General features: G+C 32.3%; 1 protein-coding gene across 1 annotated transcript in view; it reads right to left on the minus strand.

Moving 5' to 3' along the window:
• LOC129226762 (uncharacterized) overlaps positions 1-22,590 on the minus strand; it is a 160,966-nt gene that overhangs the window by 50,461 nt on the left and 87,915 nt on the right. The window contains exons 18-20 of the mRNA XM_054861391.1: positions 22,041-22,133; positions 4,011-4,131; positions 1,487-1,542 (exon numbers count right to left, since the gene is read on the minus strand). Of these exons, the coding sequence (XP_054717366.1) occupies positions 1,487-1,542; positions 4,011-4,131; positions 22,041-22,133 (270 nt within the window). The remainder of the gene's footprint in view (positions 1-1,486; positions 1,543-4,010; positions 4,132-22,040; positions 22,134-22,590) is intronic.

Raw genomic sequence — 22,590 nt, forward strand, 5'->3', positions numbered from 1 at the left:
AGAGTACTTACTTTTTTCCCCACCCAACTCACTTTCATTCGACTGCCATGTATACATATGCAGTCAAACTTTGTCATAAGGTCACCTTGTGAAGTCTAAACAAAAATGATCTAAAGCAGGGCGATCTTATATCAGAAGAAAGGAAAATGGCAAAATTGACAAGAAAATACTGCACACAGCTATTTCAAAGTTGAAGTCTTTTCATCGGTGCAAAAAGAGCAAACGCGAGAAAGCGGGTAGTTTTGGTCCACTCAAGATCGTTGCTATTTTTTTGAAATTTTTTTGATTTTTGTTAAGTGGTGCAAAACAAAGACTGGCTATACTGCACAAAACATTTGTTGTTTTCAATTTGGGTATTGCATTAAAAAGTGATTTACATACCACACTACAAGCTAAAAATAATTATAGTCTCTACATGGCTCATAGTATATAGAGACATTAAGAAATTTCGCACAGCCATTTGAAAGAAAAACATAACTATTATTATCTCTAAAATTATTTCTGGAATTAATTTTATAAATCGGTTTATCGGATTAGGAAATGTTCATATAAGCAGTTGCAAGAAATATAAAATAACTATTAAATCTGATGGGATTTTTCAGAAAATGACCACATATATGGAGATATAGCAGGTGACCTTATAACGAAGTCTGATTATGCTACATATGTATAAATGTGTGTGTGTATATATGTGTAATGTGTGAGATATTGATGCATTGAAATCAACTTTCATATTTAAAAGCTAAGCATTAAATATTAATATTGAATATAAATAAAAAAAATCGTGATTGAAATTTGAATTCCCTTAAAAAGATTTTGAAAAAGAACATTTTTTAAATTTAGGATTTGGAGTACATTTGGCAAGTTTTCCACCCTTATGAAAATATTGCTCTCCTGTCGCAGTGGAAAAAATGGTAAAACTGTAAATTGAAACAATATTTACATAATCTAGATTGTTGGAAAATTCCAAATGCAGGTGATGGCAAAAAAAGCTTTACAGATTAAATGATGATAGCAAGTTTTTTTTTTTTTTTTTTTTCTGTGTGTGTGTATGAGCGAATTGTTGTTAAATGAGTTAACAAAAGAAATTTTGTCCTTTTACAACGATGAGCAGTGAACTTAAATGCAAACTTAATGTTTTAAATATCTACTGCAAGAATAAACCAAGTAGTAAAATTTTATCAGTTAAGAAAAATTTGTGCATTATAATTGTATTGATTTATGATTACAAGCATATTGAATTAAACAGGTTTTATAAAACAATAGGAAAAAACTTTTAAAAGTATATATGTCAGTGCAGTGAAACAGTGTAATTTTTAAGCTTTAATGTGCTGTAAAAAAGCTTGATTAATGTCACTCTTTGCTACAAAATATCAAACTTTGCTGCAATACCGAATTGTGACACGAGTATCCTACTAACATGTGGAAAATATTTTAAGAAAAAAAATCAGTATACTCGATTGGTGAAAGAATTATTTTAACTTACTTCTGAGTCATAATCATTTTCTTCATAACATTTATGACACACTGGGCAGTAATTACCTAAAAAATATAGTGTGAATAAGTTTGGAGTCAGATGGAACTAAAAATAATTTTATAATAGCGTATAAAAAGTCATGTTGAATTTAATTCTTTAAAGTTTGCCTAAAAAGCTGATAAACACATGCAAGCCGATTCAGAAAAAAGTTTCAGTTTAAATACGTTAATTTAATGCCTTTTATCATATTTTGCAATATATTTAGCTCAAATTTAGTGAAGAAAATGTATAACAAATATTCATTTAGATAATAAACTTTCAAACATTTGTCCATCCTATAACTGCCCTATCATTAATGAAAAGACTTTGCTATACTTTTCATGAGGTGCCAAAAATATGTTAAGGGATGAAAATTTAAGTCAAATTATTTTTATCTTTTTTTTTTTTTTTTTTTGCTAATGATAAGAAAATTTCAAGAAACTGAAAAATATTCACAAAACCTTTTTCACAAATGAACTACTCCATGTTCTTTTTTAAAAGATGTTAAGAAAATTTTGCAAATTCTGAGGTTTTGACTTATGCATACTTAAAAAAAGTAAAAAATGTGAAAGTTTGGATTTTAAGAGCTAGTTTAGTCTGAGGGATTGTTTGAATTATCATAAAATATTGTTTATTAAGTCCTCATTGTGAAAAAGCAGACAATGTAAAAAATAAATCAAATTAAAACAAAAGTTTTAGTTTCATTTTATGTTTTATCCCGACAGAAGATACAAGTAACAAATTTAACATAAAATTTAGCTTTTTGTAAACAGAAAACCTGTAATGAAAAACTTTGGCAGTTGTCTGTGTGTACATTTTTTTTTTCCTTTCTTTTCTTTTTTCAGACTAAGCACTGTAGCATACTAATTATTAAAATAAAACAGCTTTTTTCCTTGTCACTTTTTGAACTAATGGAAACAAACACAGCATGAGACCCCAAATCCGGAATGCTTGGCATTGCAACCCTTTCCGATTTTAGAGTTTTGGATTTAGACTCAAAAATAGTGAAAACTTTCCTTTTGTGCGGTATTTGTCAATTCTCCTGGTTTCGTTTATGTCCGGGCTAAATTTCTTTTGTTTTGATCAATCTGAATGAAAGTATACTTTCACTACGCCAAAACAAAAGTCGGAGATCATTTGCAGCGGCATATATAGTCCGTGGAAGTTGCTTTTTATTATTATGCAATGTGCTGATCAATTCAATAATTAAATCATATTTTTACAAAACAATTATTTTGTATTTTTGTTCAACAGGCTTTGCAATGCATACTTATGAGAAGAAAAAAAAGGATTATTGCTAATCGAAAGTAGATGTTAAAAGATTGCTGCGCAATGGGGTTGTTTCCTTCAGTCAAAAGTAGTACTTTAGTCACTGAAATTGATAGAATAAGCAAAAAAAAAAAAAAAACATGGACCCAGAAAATCCTTTTATTTTCCCAACAGTTATTTTTCAATTAATTTTTTTAAATGTCCTATTTTTCAAACAAGGCAGGGTCTAGATGACGACAAAAAAGACGCTTTTTGACGCATCTTTGTACCGCGTTTCCAAGTTATAACCAAGAAGCGAATTAAAATTGCGTTCTACACTTGCTATCAACCATATTGTTGCCAATACACGTGAGTAAAGATGCAAATTAAATATTTTGCTCTGTGAATGGCAACAAAGAATGGCATTTCATCATTTGTGATGTCATCGGTAAGAAATGGAAACAATAAAAGATCACCAATTTAAGTATTTTTTTAAAAATATTAAACTTAAACAAATTATTTAAAAAATGGTTAGAGCATATGTTTTTAAGCATGTTCTTTCAGAAAAAAATACTTTTAAAATATTGGAAACGACCCCATCGCAATATTACGCTTATTTAGGCACAACACATGACATCAAAAGAAACGTTTTTTAAAAAAAGCTGAACTGAAAATACTGTGTTTTCAATTAGTAATTTCCAAACATTAACAATTTTGAGCTTTAAAAAATGGAAGAAAAAAAAAAAGGTTTTTTTTTTTAATATTTAAGAGAAAAAGTTTTGGATTTTGGGATTCCGAAATTGGGGTCCCACACTATATGGAATATTTTTAATAGACTTGGTACATCTCATCTATATAAAAAAAAAACTTCAAATCAAGAATGTAATTAGAAATATCAAAATGATGTTTAGCTTAAATACATATTAAGTTCTGAACACTACTTTTTTTTTCTGATGGAAATAGATGGATGCTTAGCAGCAAGGTTGGAAATTGATTTTTTTTTCCCCTTAAAGCAGTAGTACTGAAACAGTTTGAGCAATAACAGAAGTAGTTTTAAAATTGTTATATTTATACTTCTCTATCCTGATAAAAATAACAAAACACAATTCTACAAAAAAATATAACTTAACTCAGCATTAGTAGGCTACAGGCTGTGTGTAATTGAATGTAAGTGTTTGGTTTGAAAGAAAAGATAAGCAAGAAAGCATTTAAAAACAAGATTTTATTATTTAAAAGCACTCTATACCTTTATCAGTTAACTTTGCACAGGATTGACATAGAAGTAAATCAAAATTCCATAATAAACCAGCACCAGAAGCTGGTGAAGTAGTACCACAACTTTTACATTTTACACATTTTGGGCACATCTGAAAAAAAGAAAGAAAAATATTTAATGGTGTTGTAGGGCATTTCTTCACAAGTCTGATTTCTGTCTGAAATTTGTTTATGCAACCCTTCCCCCCCCCCTCTCTTTACTACTGATAAACAAGATGTAAAAAAGAAAAGCATTTGAACTGTACACAGTGAAATATCAACGCTATCTTCCTCTAGTAAGAAATAAAAAAAAATTTAAATAGAAAGAGCTCTAAGAATTTTCTAAGAAGGATATTTAAGAGTGCTACCTAAAAAAAATACACAACTTCTTAAAGTAGTTAACAGAAAATGTATTCAATAATTTAACAATTTTAAGTCTTCAGATTTAGTCTTACATCTACAGATTGAAATTGCTATAATTCTGTATTTAAAGCAGTATACTTTCTGGCAATGAATTACATGATAAAATATGAAAAAGGAATTCCGTAAAATATTAAAATATGTAGCATACCACTGATTTTGCTTTATATGTTACTAGCGGTACCTGCACGGCTTTACCCGCAGTACAAAATTCAAAGGTCATTTGGTTCGCCTGTATACTTATAAATAATGGATGATGAATTTCTCGCCAATTTGCTGTGTTCATTTGCTCGCTCATGCTATGGTAGTTTGCTCGTCCATGTTATGGTAATTTGCTCAGCAAAATGTTCTTAAAATTCGAATAGAAAAAGAACAAAATAGAACTTTTTAAAAATCACTTCGAGGTGCACACCTTCCTGCTACAAACTAATTTTGTACCAAATTTCATGAAAATCGGCCGAACCATCTAGGCCCTATGCACATCACAGATATCAAGACAGAGATCCAGACTTTCAGCTTTATTATTAGTAAAGATTTGTAACTTGCAGCTTAACAGCTTAGCTAGAAAATCCACAAAACAACACAGTTTAATTCATTTCCACCACGCTTCTGCCTAACAAGCCAAGATAAATTTACTAGTTCATCAACATATCTTTCGTCTATAAATAAGAACACGTGTGCACTTTTTACATGTTTTGGGAAAATGAAGGTCAAACTCTTATCACCTTCATTGTTAAACCAGATTGGATTGACACACTGCTAATCAACATTAATGTGAAAAACTTAAGAGATCAAAATGGCAACAATCCTGAACCAGTGTCTGTACATCGGAGCAGTATCGATGCATTGGTTTAGAGAAATATTCTAAACCGGTTTAACGATGTAGGATACATACCGGTTTTTGGCCATGCATTGCCCAGTCCTAATTCCCGGTAATCCATTACGCACAATGTGCGTATGCGATCATATACATAATATGTCATAACATGAAAATTTCTGAAGCTTGAGGGTATACGTTATATGTCTAAAAAAAGTTTGAGAGTACATAGCATATATAGAGTGTACCCTATGGGAACACCCCTGCCTATAATAAAATAAGATGTTTATTTGTGCATGTGTTTGTTTGTGCCACTCATCCCAGGCAACAGCATTCCAAGAAAACAGCAAGGGCTTGAAACATGAAATTCGGTATACAGGTGCAATTTTTGTGGACGGTGTGCACCTTGAGCTTTGATGTTTGATATTTTTATTAAAGTCATTTAATGTTTTATGTGATTTTTAGCAGTTTTTAGTACATTTTACCCCACAGACTCCGAACCAATAGTGCCAGGCAAGTATTTTTTGTTGGATACATAATTTTAAATTCGACGAGGGAAAAGTTTTTGCAGACAAAGCAATGTTTGTATTTTTTATGAATTTTTGAAAAAAACCTTAAGTTAGTATTTTTTCCAGGGCTTAATTTTTCCTAAACTTATCCTGCGAAAAGTATAAAAGCCCCTTTACGAAAATTTAACTATGTAATAGTCGAAACATTTCGCCCTCTTCAGAAATAAAAAAGGTTTTTAAAATATGCAAGGTTTTTTTTTTTTTTTTACAATTCTTTAAATACAGAACGAAGACATAAGCGCTTCGTCAAAGAAGTGCTGCTGATTGCTCCCAGCATGAACTAACGCCCACGTGATACAACTGAAGTAGTTTGTTTTTCGTTTTTATTCATTTCAAGCGATTCATTCACTTTTAACTTACGGGTATTTCATTTGTTCCACTGAAGTAAGGACAAGTTAAAACTCCAGTTTTAAACAGTGCATGATGGCAAAAAGATTTAACTTTAAATATCTTTGGAGTTAACTACATAATTTGGGGAGAGGGGGGTTTACAGCTCTAAAACTTGATTCACTTCTGCTGTACCCGCAACAATGTTTTTGTTCCATTCAGCTATATTTCCAAACATATTTATTTGCCTTGATTGGTTCAAGGCTATCAAGGCAAATAAATGTGATCATGCCCATTGGCTTGAGAGGTTCCCTGCTAGTGCTTTTTTATGATTAACTGTGCTTCGGTGGCTCCGCTTAACGAAAGAAACTTAATCGACGATTTTGGTACATGAATTACACATGCTTTCAGAGGTAAAGATGAAAAAATCATAGCATCAAAAAACGCATCACATGTATTGATACATTGATTAATGAACAGTGCATAATTTTAAGCGCTCAGGGATAGAAGTGACATTTGCCAACAAAAATATAGGAAAATATAGGAATTTTCTGAAAAAAATATAGGAATTCGAGGGAAAATATAGAAATTTTCTGAAAACAATATTGGAATTTTTCGAAATAATATAGGAATATCTTGAAAAAAAAAAAGGATATACAGGAATTTCGATAACAAAGCTTGCCAGTATGACATTTTTTTTAAAAATGCAATACTACTATTCGATTAAAAACATGTAATTACACTACCTGACATAAGTGCAATACGTACGCATAAATAAGTCTAAAAATACACACAAAATCAATTTTACAAACAGTAAAAGAGCGTAAAACTGTAATTTGTACTAAATAACATATTAAGGCATACTTCTTTAAAAAAAAAAAAAAATTGACGAAACTTTTTGTAGATGAACACAAATCTTTCTTAAAATAGCTGTGTCACTAATCTAATTTTAAATGAAAGATTTTGCATGATCCGATACTGCGATGGGCAAGCTGTGCTCTAGAATGAAATTTGTGAATAAAAGTTCTGTTCTAATTATGTTATCACTTGACAATGCAGTAAAAGCCAAACTTAAAGTTTTATAAGTTGTTGAAACATGTGCTATGCTGAAATCAAAGTCACATGTCAGCATGTCACACTGTAATATCAGGAGTCAATCCAGGTTTCATTTTTTAAGTCCCCATTATGTGAAAAAGCAAAATAGTTTTTGTGAATTTTCTTTATTTTTGTGAAAAAGAAATTATTGTGAATTTCCTTTTCTTTTCTAGAAAAAAGTGTTCAGGTAAAAATTTAAATGTATGCAAATTAAAAATTTAAATGTATACTGTATGTTTTTTTTTCAGAAAAAACTCTGATATGATACTTTTTGATCATTTTTTCCCCCTGAAAATCCTGACTTTTCAGTACCAAATTCGATCATAGTTGAAATCCACGATTTCCCATGACTTTCAAGGACACCCAGTAAAATATATATTTGATTTAGAAATATTTGGTCATTAAAGCAAAATAATCCAGACCTAAAAAACTTGGTGGCCACCACTGTCCCAAAGTTTTAAAGTACAAAAAGTGAGGGGGGGGGGGAGTTAGTTTTTACTACTTTCATAAAAAAAATTAATAAATAGAACCTTGCACTTGTTTACAAAAACATTCATTTTGGAAAATTTAAGTTAAAATAGGTTTTTAAATTACTTCAAAATAAATAAATGAGAAGTCGTTAGGAAACTGCATTTTAGTAATCAAAATTGTTTCTTTAAGTTCATACTAAAGCCTCCAAATCAATGAGGATCGAATGCAATTGTGCAGATAAAATTTCACTTTTCTAGAAACTAATGCAGGGCTCCCAACCAGGGCTGCGGAGTCGGAAGGAAAATGGCCGACTCCGACCCCGACATTTTGAAACGCCCGACTCCGACTCCGGATTTTTTAAATTGTATTTTTCAATTCCCTCTCTCCCTTCAGGAGAAGGGGGGAAACCTTTAAACAGAGATTAAAATATTAATTCCTTTTTATGAAAATTTCGCATTTTTTTTTGTAAACCCAAGATGCATACAACGTTAGAAATTCAATTTAAAAATCAAATTTTCCAACAGTTACGAGTTTAAAAACGAAATGACTTAAAAATTCCTTAAATTGAAAAGGATTACCTTGCCCCCTTTAATATTTAACAAACAGATATTGATCAAATCGTGTGTTTTCAATTTTTGAAAGCTTTAATTTGAGAAAAAAAAAAAGCTTTTTTCCTCTAAGTCCAAGTTCTTGAGAGGGGGTGGTTTGCCCCGGGTGACACCCATGTGGTAGTGACACCTAAAGTTAATTTCAGAGTTTATAAAAGGTATAAATACTTTAATTTTGAAAATTCTCCCGATTATATTTTAAATTCTATTTCATCAATAAAATTTCAACGAAAATAGGGCACATATACGTCAGGAGCAAATTTTACACAAAATGCGGCGGTATACAGATTTATACGAATAGTTTTTACTATACCTATATTTCTTCTTCGCTAAATTTTTAATTTCAATTTTATTGGCTGCTTTAGAATTAACCTTAATGTGAAGATTTTAAGATTAACTGCAATTATTTAGTATTGTAATCAAGAAATCATTTATACTTATTTTGCTCCAAATTTTTTAGTGAGAACCAAACTTATAGAAATAGTCTTAATAAAGAAAAAAAACATTAGATTATTTCATCGGATCTTTTGTATTCGTGTTTTCGCGCAAGAACTTATTTGAATTTGTCGATCACTCTCAAAAGTTTCCACCTGAGGTACGGGCCCCGACTTACTAAATTGTTACGTCCCTTTTACTATTTTATAACTGAGATCGAACAAAACACTATATTTTTATTTTTATTTGAAATTGATTACTTGAAAATGTTAGGCGATAAAACTGTTTGCTGACAGTTGCTATATATTAGTTAAGTTAAAAAGCAAGCAAACTAGGGGACGGCTACAGAAAGTTCGATAAGCACTCAAGCTAGCTGATTGCCATTGTAGCAGTTATTTTTTTTCATTAGTAACTTTTTATACATGTAATCGAACCAATTGCTAGTAGTCAGTTTTTAAAAAATGCAATGAGAGTCAGTAAAAATGAAAGACAAAAAGAAGCCCGGAGTCGGAGTCGACATGTTTTCTAACGACTCCGACTCCTTTACCCCAAAATTAGTCCGACTCTGACTCTTCGACTCCGACTCCACAGCCCTGCTCCCAACACATTTTAGTTTTAGAAAAGGGTAAAAGAGGACTAATTTCAATCAAAAAGAGGACTAAAGAGGACCAGTTAGGATTAAAAAGAGGATCTTGAGAAGACCATTCATTTAAACCCAAGGAAGCATCAAAAGGCAAATTAGCTGCCTGCTGCTAAATCCCTGAAAATAATTTGTTAATTAACCATAATACTGATTTTTAATGATACAATTCCTTTATCACCTTCTGCACAACTGATCTTTTTATCCATTGAATAATATTATTTACACAAACATTTGGATGGGAGGGGGGGGGAGGCACTTAGTGCAGCACTTAAGGCAGCCTCCATAGAACTAAATGGGCGTAATGATACATTTTGAATTGAACCAGGGATGCTGGTAGTCTCACTGAAGGATAGATGAAGCTGTGCTTCATCTTTCTATAGTTTAAAATTATTTTTGTGTTTTTCTGTATTGTAATGCTTCTTAATAGCATTACATCCCTTCTCCACCGATATGAATCTATCACACACCAAACAGATCTACTGTATTGAAAGTTTCCCTAAAAATGTCTGAAATTCTCAATCACAAAGAGAAGCAGATCACATGAGGCATAGTTTTGCAATTTTCATATTCAAAGTATATTTTCAAGAATCATAAAGCTTACATTAAAAAAAAATAATCCATGATTGCACCGCCATGAGTGCTTTGAACTTTTATGGGGGGGGACAAATTCCCCCCTTTAGCAGGCATCATGCTGCCTGCCTTGTCTAGTGGTCAGAGAAGTCTGACTGAAACAGGAAGGTCCGGGTTCGAATCACGGCTCGGGCATGGACGTACTTTCTCTCTCCTGTCCTTGTCCCCTATAAACGGGTCCTTATGGTAAGTGTGTACTGTAGAAGTCGGACTTCACACCAAATTATTCTACAGTTGGAAAAGTGAAGCAGTGCACCCCAAATTGCCAGACTACCTGGCACACGACAACAACAGCAGCAGGCATCATGACAATGAAATGATGTACAAATTCAACTTCATATAATTACATAATTCAACTTTGTTTCATATACAGACGCTACTTTAAAATGTTATGTGCTCAATTGTTTAAATTTAATACCCCTCCCCCTCCCACACAAAAAAAAAACAGTAATAACCGAAAATAAGCTAATGATAATCAAAATTAAGTTTGGAAAACTAAATAAACTTGAATTAAACAACACAAAAAAATATTAATTTTTTAGTTATTTAAGTAAAAATTTAATCGAGTTAATCTGACGTAGCATGTCAAAATAACTTCTAATTGCCATAAATATAAAAATATTTATAAGATGCAAAACGATTGAAAGCTCAAAGAAGCAAATTTTCACGAACCAAGTTCAATGTTGGCATGCTTCCCATAAAAGAAATTTATTTATTTTCTACTAAATTAAACCTAAAACATGCTAATCTAAGTTGGAATATGGGAAAATAACATTCGATTGGGCAAAATATTTTAATATTTACATGATTCAAAAAGATTGAAATTTCAAACATTAAAAGCAATTTTCCGCGAATTCCGAGTAAGTTCAATGGTTTCCAAAATAATTCCTACGTTAATTATTGAAATTAAATGAAAAATAAGCTAATCTAAAGTAGTATATGTCAAAATAACTTCCAATTGTCAAAAACATCTAAATGTTTACAAGATGCAAAAGGATTGAAATTATTTTCCGCGAAGTCCGAATAAGCTCAATGTTGTTATTGTTCTCAAAATATTTCCTTCGTTAATTATTGAAATTAAACGAAAAATAAGCTAAACTAAGGTAGCATATGTCAAAATAACTTCCAATTGTGGAAAACATCAAAATATTTACAAGATGCAAAAGGATTGAAATTTCCAACGCGATAAGCATTTTTCCGCGATATCCGATTAAGTTCAATGTTGCCATGGCTTCCAAAATAATTCCTTCGTTAATTATTGAAATTAAACGAAAAATAAGCTAATCTATAGTAGCATATGTCAAAATAACTTCCAATTGTCAAAAACATCAAAATGTTTACAAGGTGCAAAAGGATTGAAACTATTTTCCGCGAATTCCGAATAAGCTCAATGTTGTTATGGTTTTCAAAATATTTCCTTCGTTAATTATTGAAATTAAACAAAAAATAAGCTAAACTAAGGTAGCATATGTCAAAATAACTTCCAATTGTGGAAAACATCAAAATATTTACAAGACGCAAAAGGATTAAAATTTCCAACGCGAGAAGCATTTTTCCGCGAAATCCGAGTAAGTTCAATGTTGCCATGGCTTCCAAAATAATTCCTTCGTTAACTATTGAAATTAAACGAAAAATAAGCTAATCTATAAAAACATCTGTCAAAATAACTTCCAATTGTCAAAAACATCAAAATGTTCACAAGATGCAAAAGGATTGAAATTTCAAACGCGAGATGCAATTTTCCGCGAAGTCCGAATAAGCTCAATGTTATTGTTATGGTTTCCAAAATATTTCCTTCGTTAACTATTGAAATTAAACGAAAAATAAGTCAATCTATAGAAACATACGTCAAAATAACTTCAAATTGCCAAAAACATCAAAATGTTCACAAGATGCAAAAGGATTGAAATTTCAAACGCGAGATGCAATTTTCCGCAAAGTCCGAATAAGCTCAATGTTATTGTTATGGTTTCCAAAATATTTCCTTTGTTAATTATTAAAATCAAACGAAAAATAAGCTAAACTAAAGTAGCATATGCTAAAATAACTTCTAATTGTGGAAAACATCAACATATTTACAAGATGCAAAAGGATTGAAATTTCAAAAGCGAGAAGCATTTTTCCGCGTCCGAGCCGAGTAAGTTCAATGTTGCCATGGTTTCCAAAATAATTCCTTCATTAATTATTGAAATTAAACGAAAAATAAGCTAAGCTAAAGTAAGCACATGTCAAAATCACTTTGGATTGTAAAAAGAATCAAAATATTAACAAGATGCAAAAGGATTGAAACCTCAAACACGACAGCAATTTTTCGCGATAAATCATATCGAATATATATGTTCAGAAAATTGCACTAATGAAATATTTTTAAAAGAATTACAAGCACAATCCAAACAATAAATAAATTCAAGCAATAAAGAAACTTTTTATACTTTTTCAAGGTTTTCAAACACTAGACTTTACACATACGGACTTTACCATAAAACACGGACTTTGGCGGGAAAAGCGAACCATTTGGGAGCCCTGCACAGTAGGAAAGATAAAATGGCGGCTGCACGTGGATCGCGGAAAAGGCGGTAGCCAAAAGTCGAGGGGAAAAGTTAAAAAAAAAAAAAAAGGAATCGGAAATTGAAAATATAGGAATTATAGGAAAATAGGAACTTTTTCAGAAATATAGGAAAATATAGGAATATAGGAACGCTGCGATGCCTGAGCGCTGCATAGCTCTAGAATCATTTAATTCAGTCAGTTAAACCATTATCTTGAACGATTCAATAACTTTCGCTTTAAGCAGAAAAAAAGAGAGAAATTATGAAAGCAGGAAAAGATGTCCTGACCAAGGTAAGATCAACTTAGCTTTGAAAAAAAAACCTTTGGTCTAAATTGGCATTTTGCCAAAATGCTTTCCTACAGGCAGTAGAAACATCCTTGAGAATCAACGTTTTAATTAATATCCTCTCTACTTAAAAGACTTAGAAAAATACAACCTTCCTAACATGTGCCAGAAAAAATTAAGATTCCACCAATATCTGGTTGGATTGTCAATTCTCTGGCATTCGGAAGAAGGTAGAGTGACATAAATAGATAGATACATACAAAGATACACAGTATTTAATATATAAAAGTGTGGCCCTCTGCTCTTGAAGGATTACTAGTAATAAACTATGACAGGGTTGCCACTTCATTCTAGGAAAGAAATTCTCTGCATTTTCCCTGTATGAATATGCAGCATTATAAATGAGCGAACATTGATATTTAAAGAACTTTAAAATCCTGGTGATTTCATCACAGGGGGAGAAAAAAAAAACAAATAAATAGATTAAAATAACAGGAAATAAAGAAGAGTTTATTATAACCAAAATAATAGCATAGCGATTAAGCTTATTATTCGAGAAAAAAAAGGGCCTCTTTTTATCATTGATTACTTTGACCAAAAAGATGAAAAATGCCGTAGTAAGCAGAACAATAAATATTGATCACTAATTTCATGCTCTTTAAATTAAATTAGCATAAAATTCAATAATCATGTCAAATAAAACAATAAATAATTTCTGCTTTCATAATAAGACATTTTAATATTTACTTACAAAAAAAAAAACACTTAAAAGTAAAATTACCATTTTTTATTTTATTAATGTTTTTTTTTAATTATCATTATTATTATTGTTTGGTAGTTCATATATTTGGGCATTGATTTTTACAACTTCAATTAAAAAAATTATTAAATTCCCTACATTTTCCAGGTTTTTAAAGAATTTTTTAAAATTCCCTGGATTTTCCCTTTTTTTTTTTTTTTTGAATTTCCTGTATTTTCCTTGTTTCTTCAGGTTTCCCTGTGACGTGGCAATCCTGTATAAAGACTATTATTTAGAACTTTGTCCAGGCATTCAAAACAATGTCAGAATAAAGATTGATAGTAGCATACATAAGCTTCAATTTATTTTCTTCCTTGCTTTATGATCTTCTTTCCAAACACTTTTTTTTTAGTAATCATTCTTGCTTATATTAAAAAAGGGCTTGATAATTATTAAACATTTGCGGCAGTGAGGATTAGGGATGTAAGTGGACATTTTCAAGTTTTGAGAAAAACACGTTTAAAGTTCCGGTCCTGGCTAGACTTTCACTGAAACTTTTTTCCGGATCCTGTTATATAGCAGCACCTACCAGTGCTACTTACAATATCTCTTGCCCCAAAACAGAAAAGAGGTTCTCCTACCATTTGTTTCGATTCTCTCCGAATTTTTTATTTTGACACTTACATCCCTTTGCTTCTTACTGTCTCATTTATAATTTTGTTAAATATTTGAAGCTCTTTTAATCCTCTCAGAAGAAACTACATTAAGAGTTACAGAGTAAAATTTGTTCCTTTATGACATGTATATTATTTTTTCTTTTGTTTAGAATTTAAGATCATGAACTTAACATTCGCATTTGAGTATATGACCAAAAAAGGATGAAAATTAGCTATTATTCATAAATAATAGAAGTAATATAGAGAGTATCTTTTTTATAGTTGATGTGCTGAGTTAGCGCCGCACCTTCCATAAGCGTGCACCCAGCATTAAACAACTTAAAAGCACAATCAGTAGTAATGAAAGCTGGATTAGATATAAATAAAAAAAAATTTTATTTCTTGTTAGTACTTTTAATTAACGTTAATGAAATATTTTTAAAAATCCTTATTTTGCACTTTTTGCCTTCGGCATCCCTCGATTGGCCATCACTTTCGATGGTTAATTTATCTGATTTCCAACGCAAACGTATCTCTCGTCAATGCCAAACTCTCTGGCAGCAAAACGATTTTCAATTGCTTCTGCCTTTATGACCTTAAAGGATGCAGTATAACTTTTCAATAGCTTAGGAGCCATTTCAGAACAACTCTAAAAAATTTTGTAAAAAAAAATAAGCCAAGAACGCACGAATGACAGCAAAAGATGCAACACTTCGATGTGAGTGAACAATAAAATTAGAGCTAGGAGACAAGTTTCCCATTAGGTTGCTTGACCAAGCAACCCATTTTTGTGAGGGAGGTGGTAAATCCCCTTTACACACTTGACATTCACCCCCCTCCCATACTAGTACTTTTGCTGCCTCCTCTCCCTGACCCCTTCGCTCCGATGGAATAAGACTTGCTTGTCCACGTGTATCAGCGTTTCTCTCCTCAGTGAAACACGTGCAATCGCTGACTCACCTTCCCTCCCCCCTCTTTACTTGTCGGCCGAGGTCGAAGGATTTCCTGACCCTTCCCTCCGCCGCGATAAGGCTTGCTCGCACACGTGGATCAATCGCTGACTCACCTTTCTTCCCCTTCTTTGCTTTACTTGTCGCCCAAGGTCGAAAGTTTTCCTGTCCCTTCGCTCCGAAGCGATAAGGCTTGCTCGCGTACGTGGATCAGCATTTCTCTCCTCAGTAAAACACGTGCAATCGCTGACTCACCTTCCCTCCCCCATCTTTGCTTTAATTATTGCCCAAGGGCGAAAAATTTCACAAAATGAAAGCAAACGATGTGGTGCCATTTGTTAGCAGCATTTTCAAATTTTTTTTAACTTGAAAAAAAAAACACTGTATCTGCCGCACCCGTTATATGCGCCGCACCAGCAATTTTTAAACTTTTTTTCTCGTATGCGCCGCGGCACTTATTCCCGAAAATACGGTAAAGAAAATCGAAAACATAAATAGAAATGAAAATAAGACTAATCATTTGTTGAATTTTAGTAATTAATGGCTAAAATGCAGTGGCATTGCAAGAAAATTACTCAAGGTGGTGTCCACCATAAAAATATTCAACTCAGCAACTTGGAAATGAAAATAGAAGCAGTCATATTTGACTATAATTTTACATAGACAGCCATACACACACAAAATTGATTACATAATTAAAAAAAAAAAAAACATCTTTAAAACAGAAGAGAATAGCTAAATTTTTATAATAGTATTTAATTTTGTGCTTCAAGAGAAGAGTTCAGACCTGGAGAGTACTTCTTTTCAACCCAACTGATAACATGAAAAAAGAAAAATGACTTTTCAAACCTACGAAATGACTGCAGAAACTTATACAAATATTCAATAATCAAATTTAATAACATTAATATTTCAAAAAAAAAAATGCAGGTTTTTCTTTTTTTATAGTTATGTTTTCTTAGACAGCATGAAGAGTTCTAGTCCAGGATCTGAAGGGGGTTGAGCATGCATGGAAAGGCTGACGCAATATTATTTCTGACTAGCCGCCTACGGCGACCAGCTAGTCCGCCTTTTTACGCCATTCGCCTTTTGCGCCAGAGTTGCTGCCTTCAGCGGCAGCTTAGACAATTTAGCAACGGTATTAATGTTTTTCTCTTTTTTCTCAATATTATCATTCGCTTTTTTACACCGATGTTGCCCGCCTTCGGCGGCTGCTTAAACAAATTTCGTGGCGGTATCAATCAATCTATATCTATCTATATCATTAGTAGTTTGAATAAAATATTTTCTAGATCTATTTCCAGTTCCGTCGTTTGGAATATTTTTTAAGGAGGGGGAGACAGAAACGACGTACTCTTCATGCAAATTTTGTCGAAAAATAACAAAAAAGCACTTCAACTTTTATGTGAAAGCATTGTTTTTTCAAAGTCATGGTGTGTGTGGGGGGGGGGGGGCACTGACACCCCGTTGAAATTCCTTAAATGACGGGCATGTCTCTTTTTTGCTGTCCATCTACTATATCAACCTCTATATTTGTCTATCTATCAATCTATACGATCTGCACATATCTACCTCCTGACAGTACAATCTTTTTTTATTTATATAAGTATTAATTCGAAAACAAAAACATTTTTTGTCCACTCAACCTCTATCTATCTCTGTATCTACCTAACCTAACCGCCAATTCGTAACAGAAACGAAGATCATGCAAAAAATCGCGGGCTTTATTTATTTAATTAAAATAGCCCGCAAAAATAAAGGCTCTATGTTCCCCGTAGTGTTCAAAAAGTAGCGCTTGCAAAAAAAAAAAAAAAAGGTGAAGAGAAGGCAAACGATTTCAGTTGGATCACGTGATGAGATGAGCTCGGAACTCAGCCGGCAAGCGAACAGCTCGTGTTGTGTTTTGCCATTAAAAAAATTGTAAAAAATAAAAAACTATTGCGTATTTTTCAAAACTTTTTTCTTCTGAAGGAGGCAGAATGTTTTTACCATTACCAACTAAAATTTTAGAATTGAGGGTTCAATACTTTTTGCAGGATGGGTTTCGAAAAAAATTAAACCCAGAAAAAAGTGCAAAATAAAGGTTTTTCAAAAATCTATAACAAATACAAAAATTGCTCTATCTTCAAAATTCTTTCATTCATCATATTTAAAATTTCCAACACTATAGTAAAAAAAATATTTGTGTGGTGCGATTGATTCGGGGTCTGTGAGGTAAAAAGTACTAAAAAGTGCAAAAAAACACATAAAACATTAAATAACTTTTTTTCTAATTAAAATATCAAAAATCGAAGCCCGAGGTGCATTTTCGGAAAAAAATTGCACCTGTGTACAAATTTCATCTTTCTAGGCCTTTCCATTTTCCCAGGATGCGCGCCACACACACACACACACAAACATCTTATTTTATTATATGTATAGATTATTGTTACAGGCACGATGGTGATTATGAAACCACATGTCGTCGCCCCCTGGGTGGTCGACAACCCCGGAGGAGGGGGGAAAGCAGTGGGGGGAGCCGTTTGCTAGAACACTCATAACTTGTGAAATAGTTGAGATAAAACACTGAAAAAAGTGGCAATCGACGCAACAAAACAAGGGCTTCATAAAAGCTAAATATGGTTATGTGGACCTATCTTTGTTGGTTTCTGAGTAAAATTCCATTCTTTGCAAACAAGCAAAATTTTTGAATAAAATGCGCAAAACAAACTTTTTTTCACCAAAATAAATTCTAAATCAAAATTGTTTGATTTTTTTTTCAAATAAAGTCCTAAATATCATTATTCAGTTTGTTAAAACTATTGAAGTACTGTTAACGCGTTGAAAAGCAAAATGACAGTAGCAAGCTTGAACACGATTCATAGTATGGCTCAGGATCTGAAGGGGGGTTTTGAGCATGCATGGAAGACCTGACGCAAAATTATTTCTGATTATTGTTACAGGCACTATAGTGATTATGAAAACACATGTCGTCCCCCCCCCTCGGCGGTCGACATCCCCGGGGGAGGGGGAGGAAGTAGGGGGACGCCGTTTATTACTAAAACACTCATAACTCGCGAACCGTGGAGGTAAAGCACTAAAAATGTGGCAAAAGATGCAACAGAACAAGGGCTTGAAAAACTTAAATATATTTATAGTCCTATCTTTGTTGGTTTATAAGTAAAATTCCTTTTTTGGAAGCCATGCAAAAATTTTGAATAAAATACGAAAAGCTTTTTTTTCAAAGATAAGTTCTTTTTTTTAAATATTTAACCGTTTAGGGAATCAATAAAATCTGAAACTTCATCATTCACTTTGTTTAAAACTACTTAATTATTACCAACGTGAGCGTTAAAAAGCGAAATAGAAAATGCAAGCACTGCCTAAGTTAGCGCATTGAATAAAACGGCAGTATGCTAAGGAGAAAAAAAAATAGCCTTATCCTTATGACGAACTATTCATTCTTCAGTTTACAAACTTATTCTAATTGCAAAGTATTTAATTATGGCTTTAATTTTGTTACATACTGCTTTAAATTTGAGAGGTACTAGGGAACCAGGCCCACAGTAGTTTCAATTCAAATATAATTTTAATTTATTTTTATTAATTTATATTTTCAATTTGCACAAAAGAATATGGCGGCTATTGTTTTGCGGATATTGCTTTTTATAACTTACCCAACAAAGAACAATGATACAAGAAATAATATGTATTAAATAAATATAAAAAATGAGAAGCATCTTTGAGCTTTTATGAAAACGAATATAAAATTATACACTAGAGTTCTAAAAAAACTAATTAAATAAAATTAATAAAATAATGCGTATTAAAAAATTGCAGAATATCAATATTCATACATAAAGCATTAATATATCAGAAATCCTGAAAGCTGAATCATACTCTTTTTTGTTGACTTGTAATTGTTCTATTGAATCGTTCTCTTCCGAGTATTTTGTAGTTTATGGGTTTTTGCTTTAGCCTTAAAAGCACAGTATTGCAGCAAGATGAATTATTAATAAAACATTTACAAGATTATTTACAGTTCTTGCCTGCGCAGAATGGAATTAAAATCTCTGGTAATACTGACTGCATCATAAGGTGCGGGGCTTTATTGTTTTATTTTCATTCAAATGAAACCCGAACTTGGTTACATCTAAAAGCACTGCTAAGGTACAGGGGAATTGATTCAATAGTACAGTTGAGCAATACTTCTTAGCAGATGATGGAAAGAATTGCAGGAGCATGGTAGAGAGCTGATATTATATTTATTTCTGATGGAAATGACAAGAAATTATTGTAATGGTTGCATTCGCAAGAAATACCTATTCTCTTGACAATTTTTTTTATAATACAGCTTCTAACAGTTGAAATTCTGAAGCACTCAGATATTGTTTTAATGATAACTCTAGTGTACAAAAAACAGTTTCCGACTTTTTTGGTAAAGTGAAAGCATACTTTTTTGTTCCTATTTTACTTGTTGAATCGCAGGCGGAAAATGCATCAAAAGCTTGTAAAATTTTAGATGTTTTTTTCCGTAAGTGCTCCTGAAGATAGATGCCATCCTAAAGCTCTTTTCTTTTCCACAACACCAGCACATGAAATGGCAACCTCTGTCCTTTAACAAAGATTGCCAATAAGAATTCATTAGTTTCTGATCTATAAACTATTAGTTACTTTTTCCCCTATTTTGCACTGAATCATATGCAGGAAGATAGATTCTGTTGCGAGCTTCGTCCTGGTTGGACTCGGGCATTTCAGAGAAATTTATTACTTGACTCTCAGATTTTAAATAATATTCATTTTCGCTTTCAGAGTTACCAGACACCAGAAGCTGATTGGATGCAGGAACGGATATGTTACATATTACATACTCTGAAATGTACTTTTAAAGGTTCTTTTTATTTTCAGGAATGGCTATGACACGAAACCACTGGTTTGGTACCTAGTGATTTTTTTTATAAGCGAAGGAGACTTTCCTGAACTTCTGGTTCTCAAGTTATGAAAACGACAGTGAGATATACCGATCGTGTTTAAGGTCCACTCGTGTAGTTTGACTATTGGAGAGAAAATTTTATTATTTTTTATTTGGAGACCTGCAAAATCTTTGCTACATTTGAAAGTAGTGTTTGGGGCATTATGGACCAGAGTCATTCCATCGATAACTTGAACTTAGTTCTTAAAATAGGGTGTGTTTTTTTTTGGTTTTCTTTTGCTGTTTTGCAGTCGCCATTGAAGACATTGCCATTGCAGGACTTCTCTGGATAAGATACTGATCACATTTTCTTTAACGTTCCACAGAAATTTTTATGTTGCTTATGTGGCAATAGCCTCGCTCACTATGTTTAATAACTCAGGTGTAAAATCTGCTAAAGGTTATAAAGTAATTTTACGCAAACTGGATAATGATACTTCGGATTTTATTGGTTCCCTAAACAGTTAAATAATTTTGATTATTTGAAGAAAAAAAATGCGTATTTTATTCAAAATGTTTGCTTGTTTACGAAAAATAGAATTTTACTCGGAAAAAGATTTGATCATTGTCATATTTAGTTTTTATGAAGCTCTCGTTTTGTTGCGTCGATTGCTTTTTTTTTCAGTGTTTTATTTCAAATAGTTCGCAAGTTATGAGTGTTTCAGCAAACGGCTCCCCCCACTGCTTTCCCTCCTCTCCTGGGGTTGTCGGCCACCCAGGGGGACGACGACATATGGTTTCATAATAACCATAGTGCCTGTGACATTAATCAGAAATAATTTTGCGTCAGGTCTTCCATGCATACTCAAAACCCCCCTTCAGATCCTGAACTATACTATGAATCGTGTTCAAGCTTGCTACTGTCATTTTGTTTTTCAACGCGTTAACAGTACTTAAATAGTTTTAACAAACTGAATAATGATATTTAGGACTTTATTTGAAAAAAAAAATCAAACAATTTCAATTTAGAATTTATTTTGGTGAAAAAAAGTTTGTTTTGCGCATTTTATTCAAAAATTTTGCTTGTTTGCAAAAAATGGAATTTTACTCAGAAACCAACAAGGATAGGTCCATAACCATTTTTAGCTTTTATGAAGCCCTTGTTTTGTTGCGTCGATTTCCACTTTTTTCAGTGTTTTATCTCAACTAGTTCGGGAGTTATGAGTGTTTTAGCAAACGGCTCCCCCCACTGCTTTCCCCCCTCCCCCGGAGTTGTCGACCACCCAGGGGGGCGACGACATGTGGTTTCATAATCACCATCGTGCCTGTAACAATAATCAGAAATAATATTGCGTCAGCCTTTCCATGCATGCTCAACCCCCTTCAAATCCTGGTCTATTAACTAATAAAAAATATATAAAAACCATATTTTTTTCCCTCTTCTTGAGATAATGATTAGCAAATACTTAAAATGTTTGGTTAGATATTTTTTCCCTAATTCTTTTTTAGAAGCAATTTTGATTCAGATTACCAAGATGTTAAACAAGTGGAGTATGTATCAGTGGAGTTATCAAATAAATTAAATATCAGTGGTAGGGTTAATTAACAGGCTTGGGGGCCCATTGCAATGCATTTCTGTGGGCCTCTTTGTCTAACACAGAACTATGCAAAACATTTGGGTATTTTTGAGTACCGGCCCTCAGCAGCATAGTCAATACTCAAAGAAGAACAAACATTTAGCTATATTTTCACAATTTCTTCTTGAGTTTTGAGATGAACTACAAGCTAAAGCATAGTATTTTCAAATAAAGTAAGATTTTTTACATTTGCCAAAATTGGGTTTTGGATTGTGACTATAAAATAATAAAAATAGAAACATAGCAAATGAATTCAACATTCATGTGGATTAATGCAAGCAACAAAAATTACACTTACCCAAATTCGTTTTTTTCTTGAAGGCTTTGTGGGGTACTGCGGGGCTAAACATTCAGCATGGTAAGCATTCTGGCATTTTCTACACTTTAATAGCTAGAAATCAAACAAATGCCATGCCATTGTTTTAAACTTCATCAATATAATTCATATCACAACACAAGGTAAAATTCAGTGATGTGATTATACATAATCACCATTGAAATTGGTAAATGTGATAATTATTTAAATATTTAGCAATATTATCAAATTTACCGGTTTATTTATATCATCCCCGACTCATGCAGTAAAAATCCATTATTTTGCCAAAATTCGTTCAATTTGCACAGCTATTTGGCTTTTCCCAAGACGTATGGCATCTCCGTATGGCGTATGTCTACTTTGAGTCTCTGTTGGATGCATGTTTCTACAGGGCCTGGCTTACTATCAAAGTTTGTGATTTTTTTTATTATCATTTTTTTAATCAAAAAATGATTTTTTTTTTTGTTTAAATCGGATATTTTTTTTATTTAAATCAGATTTCTTTGATTTTTATTAAATTTATAATTATTTA

The sequence above is a fragment of the Uloborus diversus genome, chromosome 7 (assembly GCF_026930045.1).
Source record: "Uloborus diversus isolate 005 chromosome 7, Udiv.v.3.1, whole genome shotgun sequence".
NCBI classification, from domain to species: Eukaryota; Metazoa; Arthropoda; class Arachnida; order Araneae; family Uloboridae; genus Uloborus; species Uloborus diversus.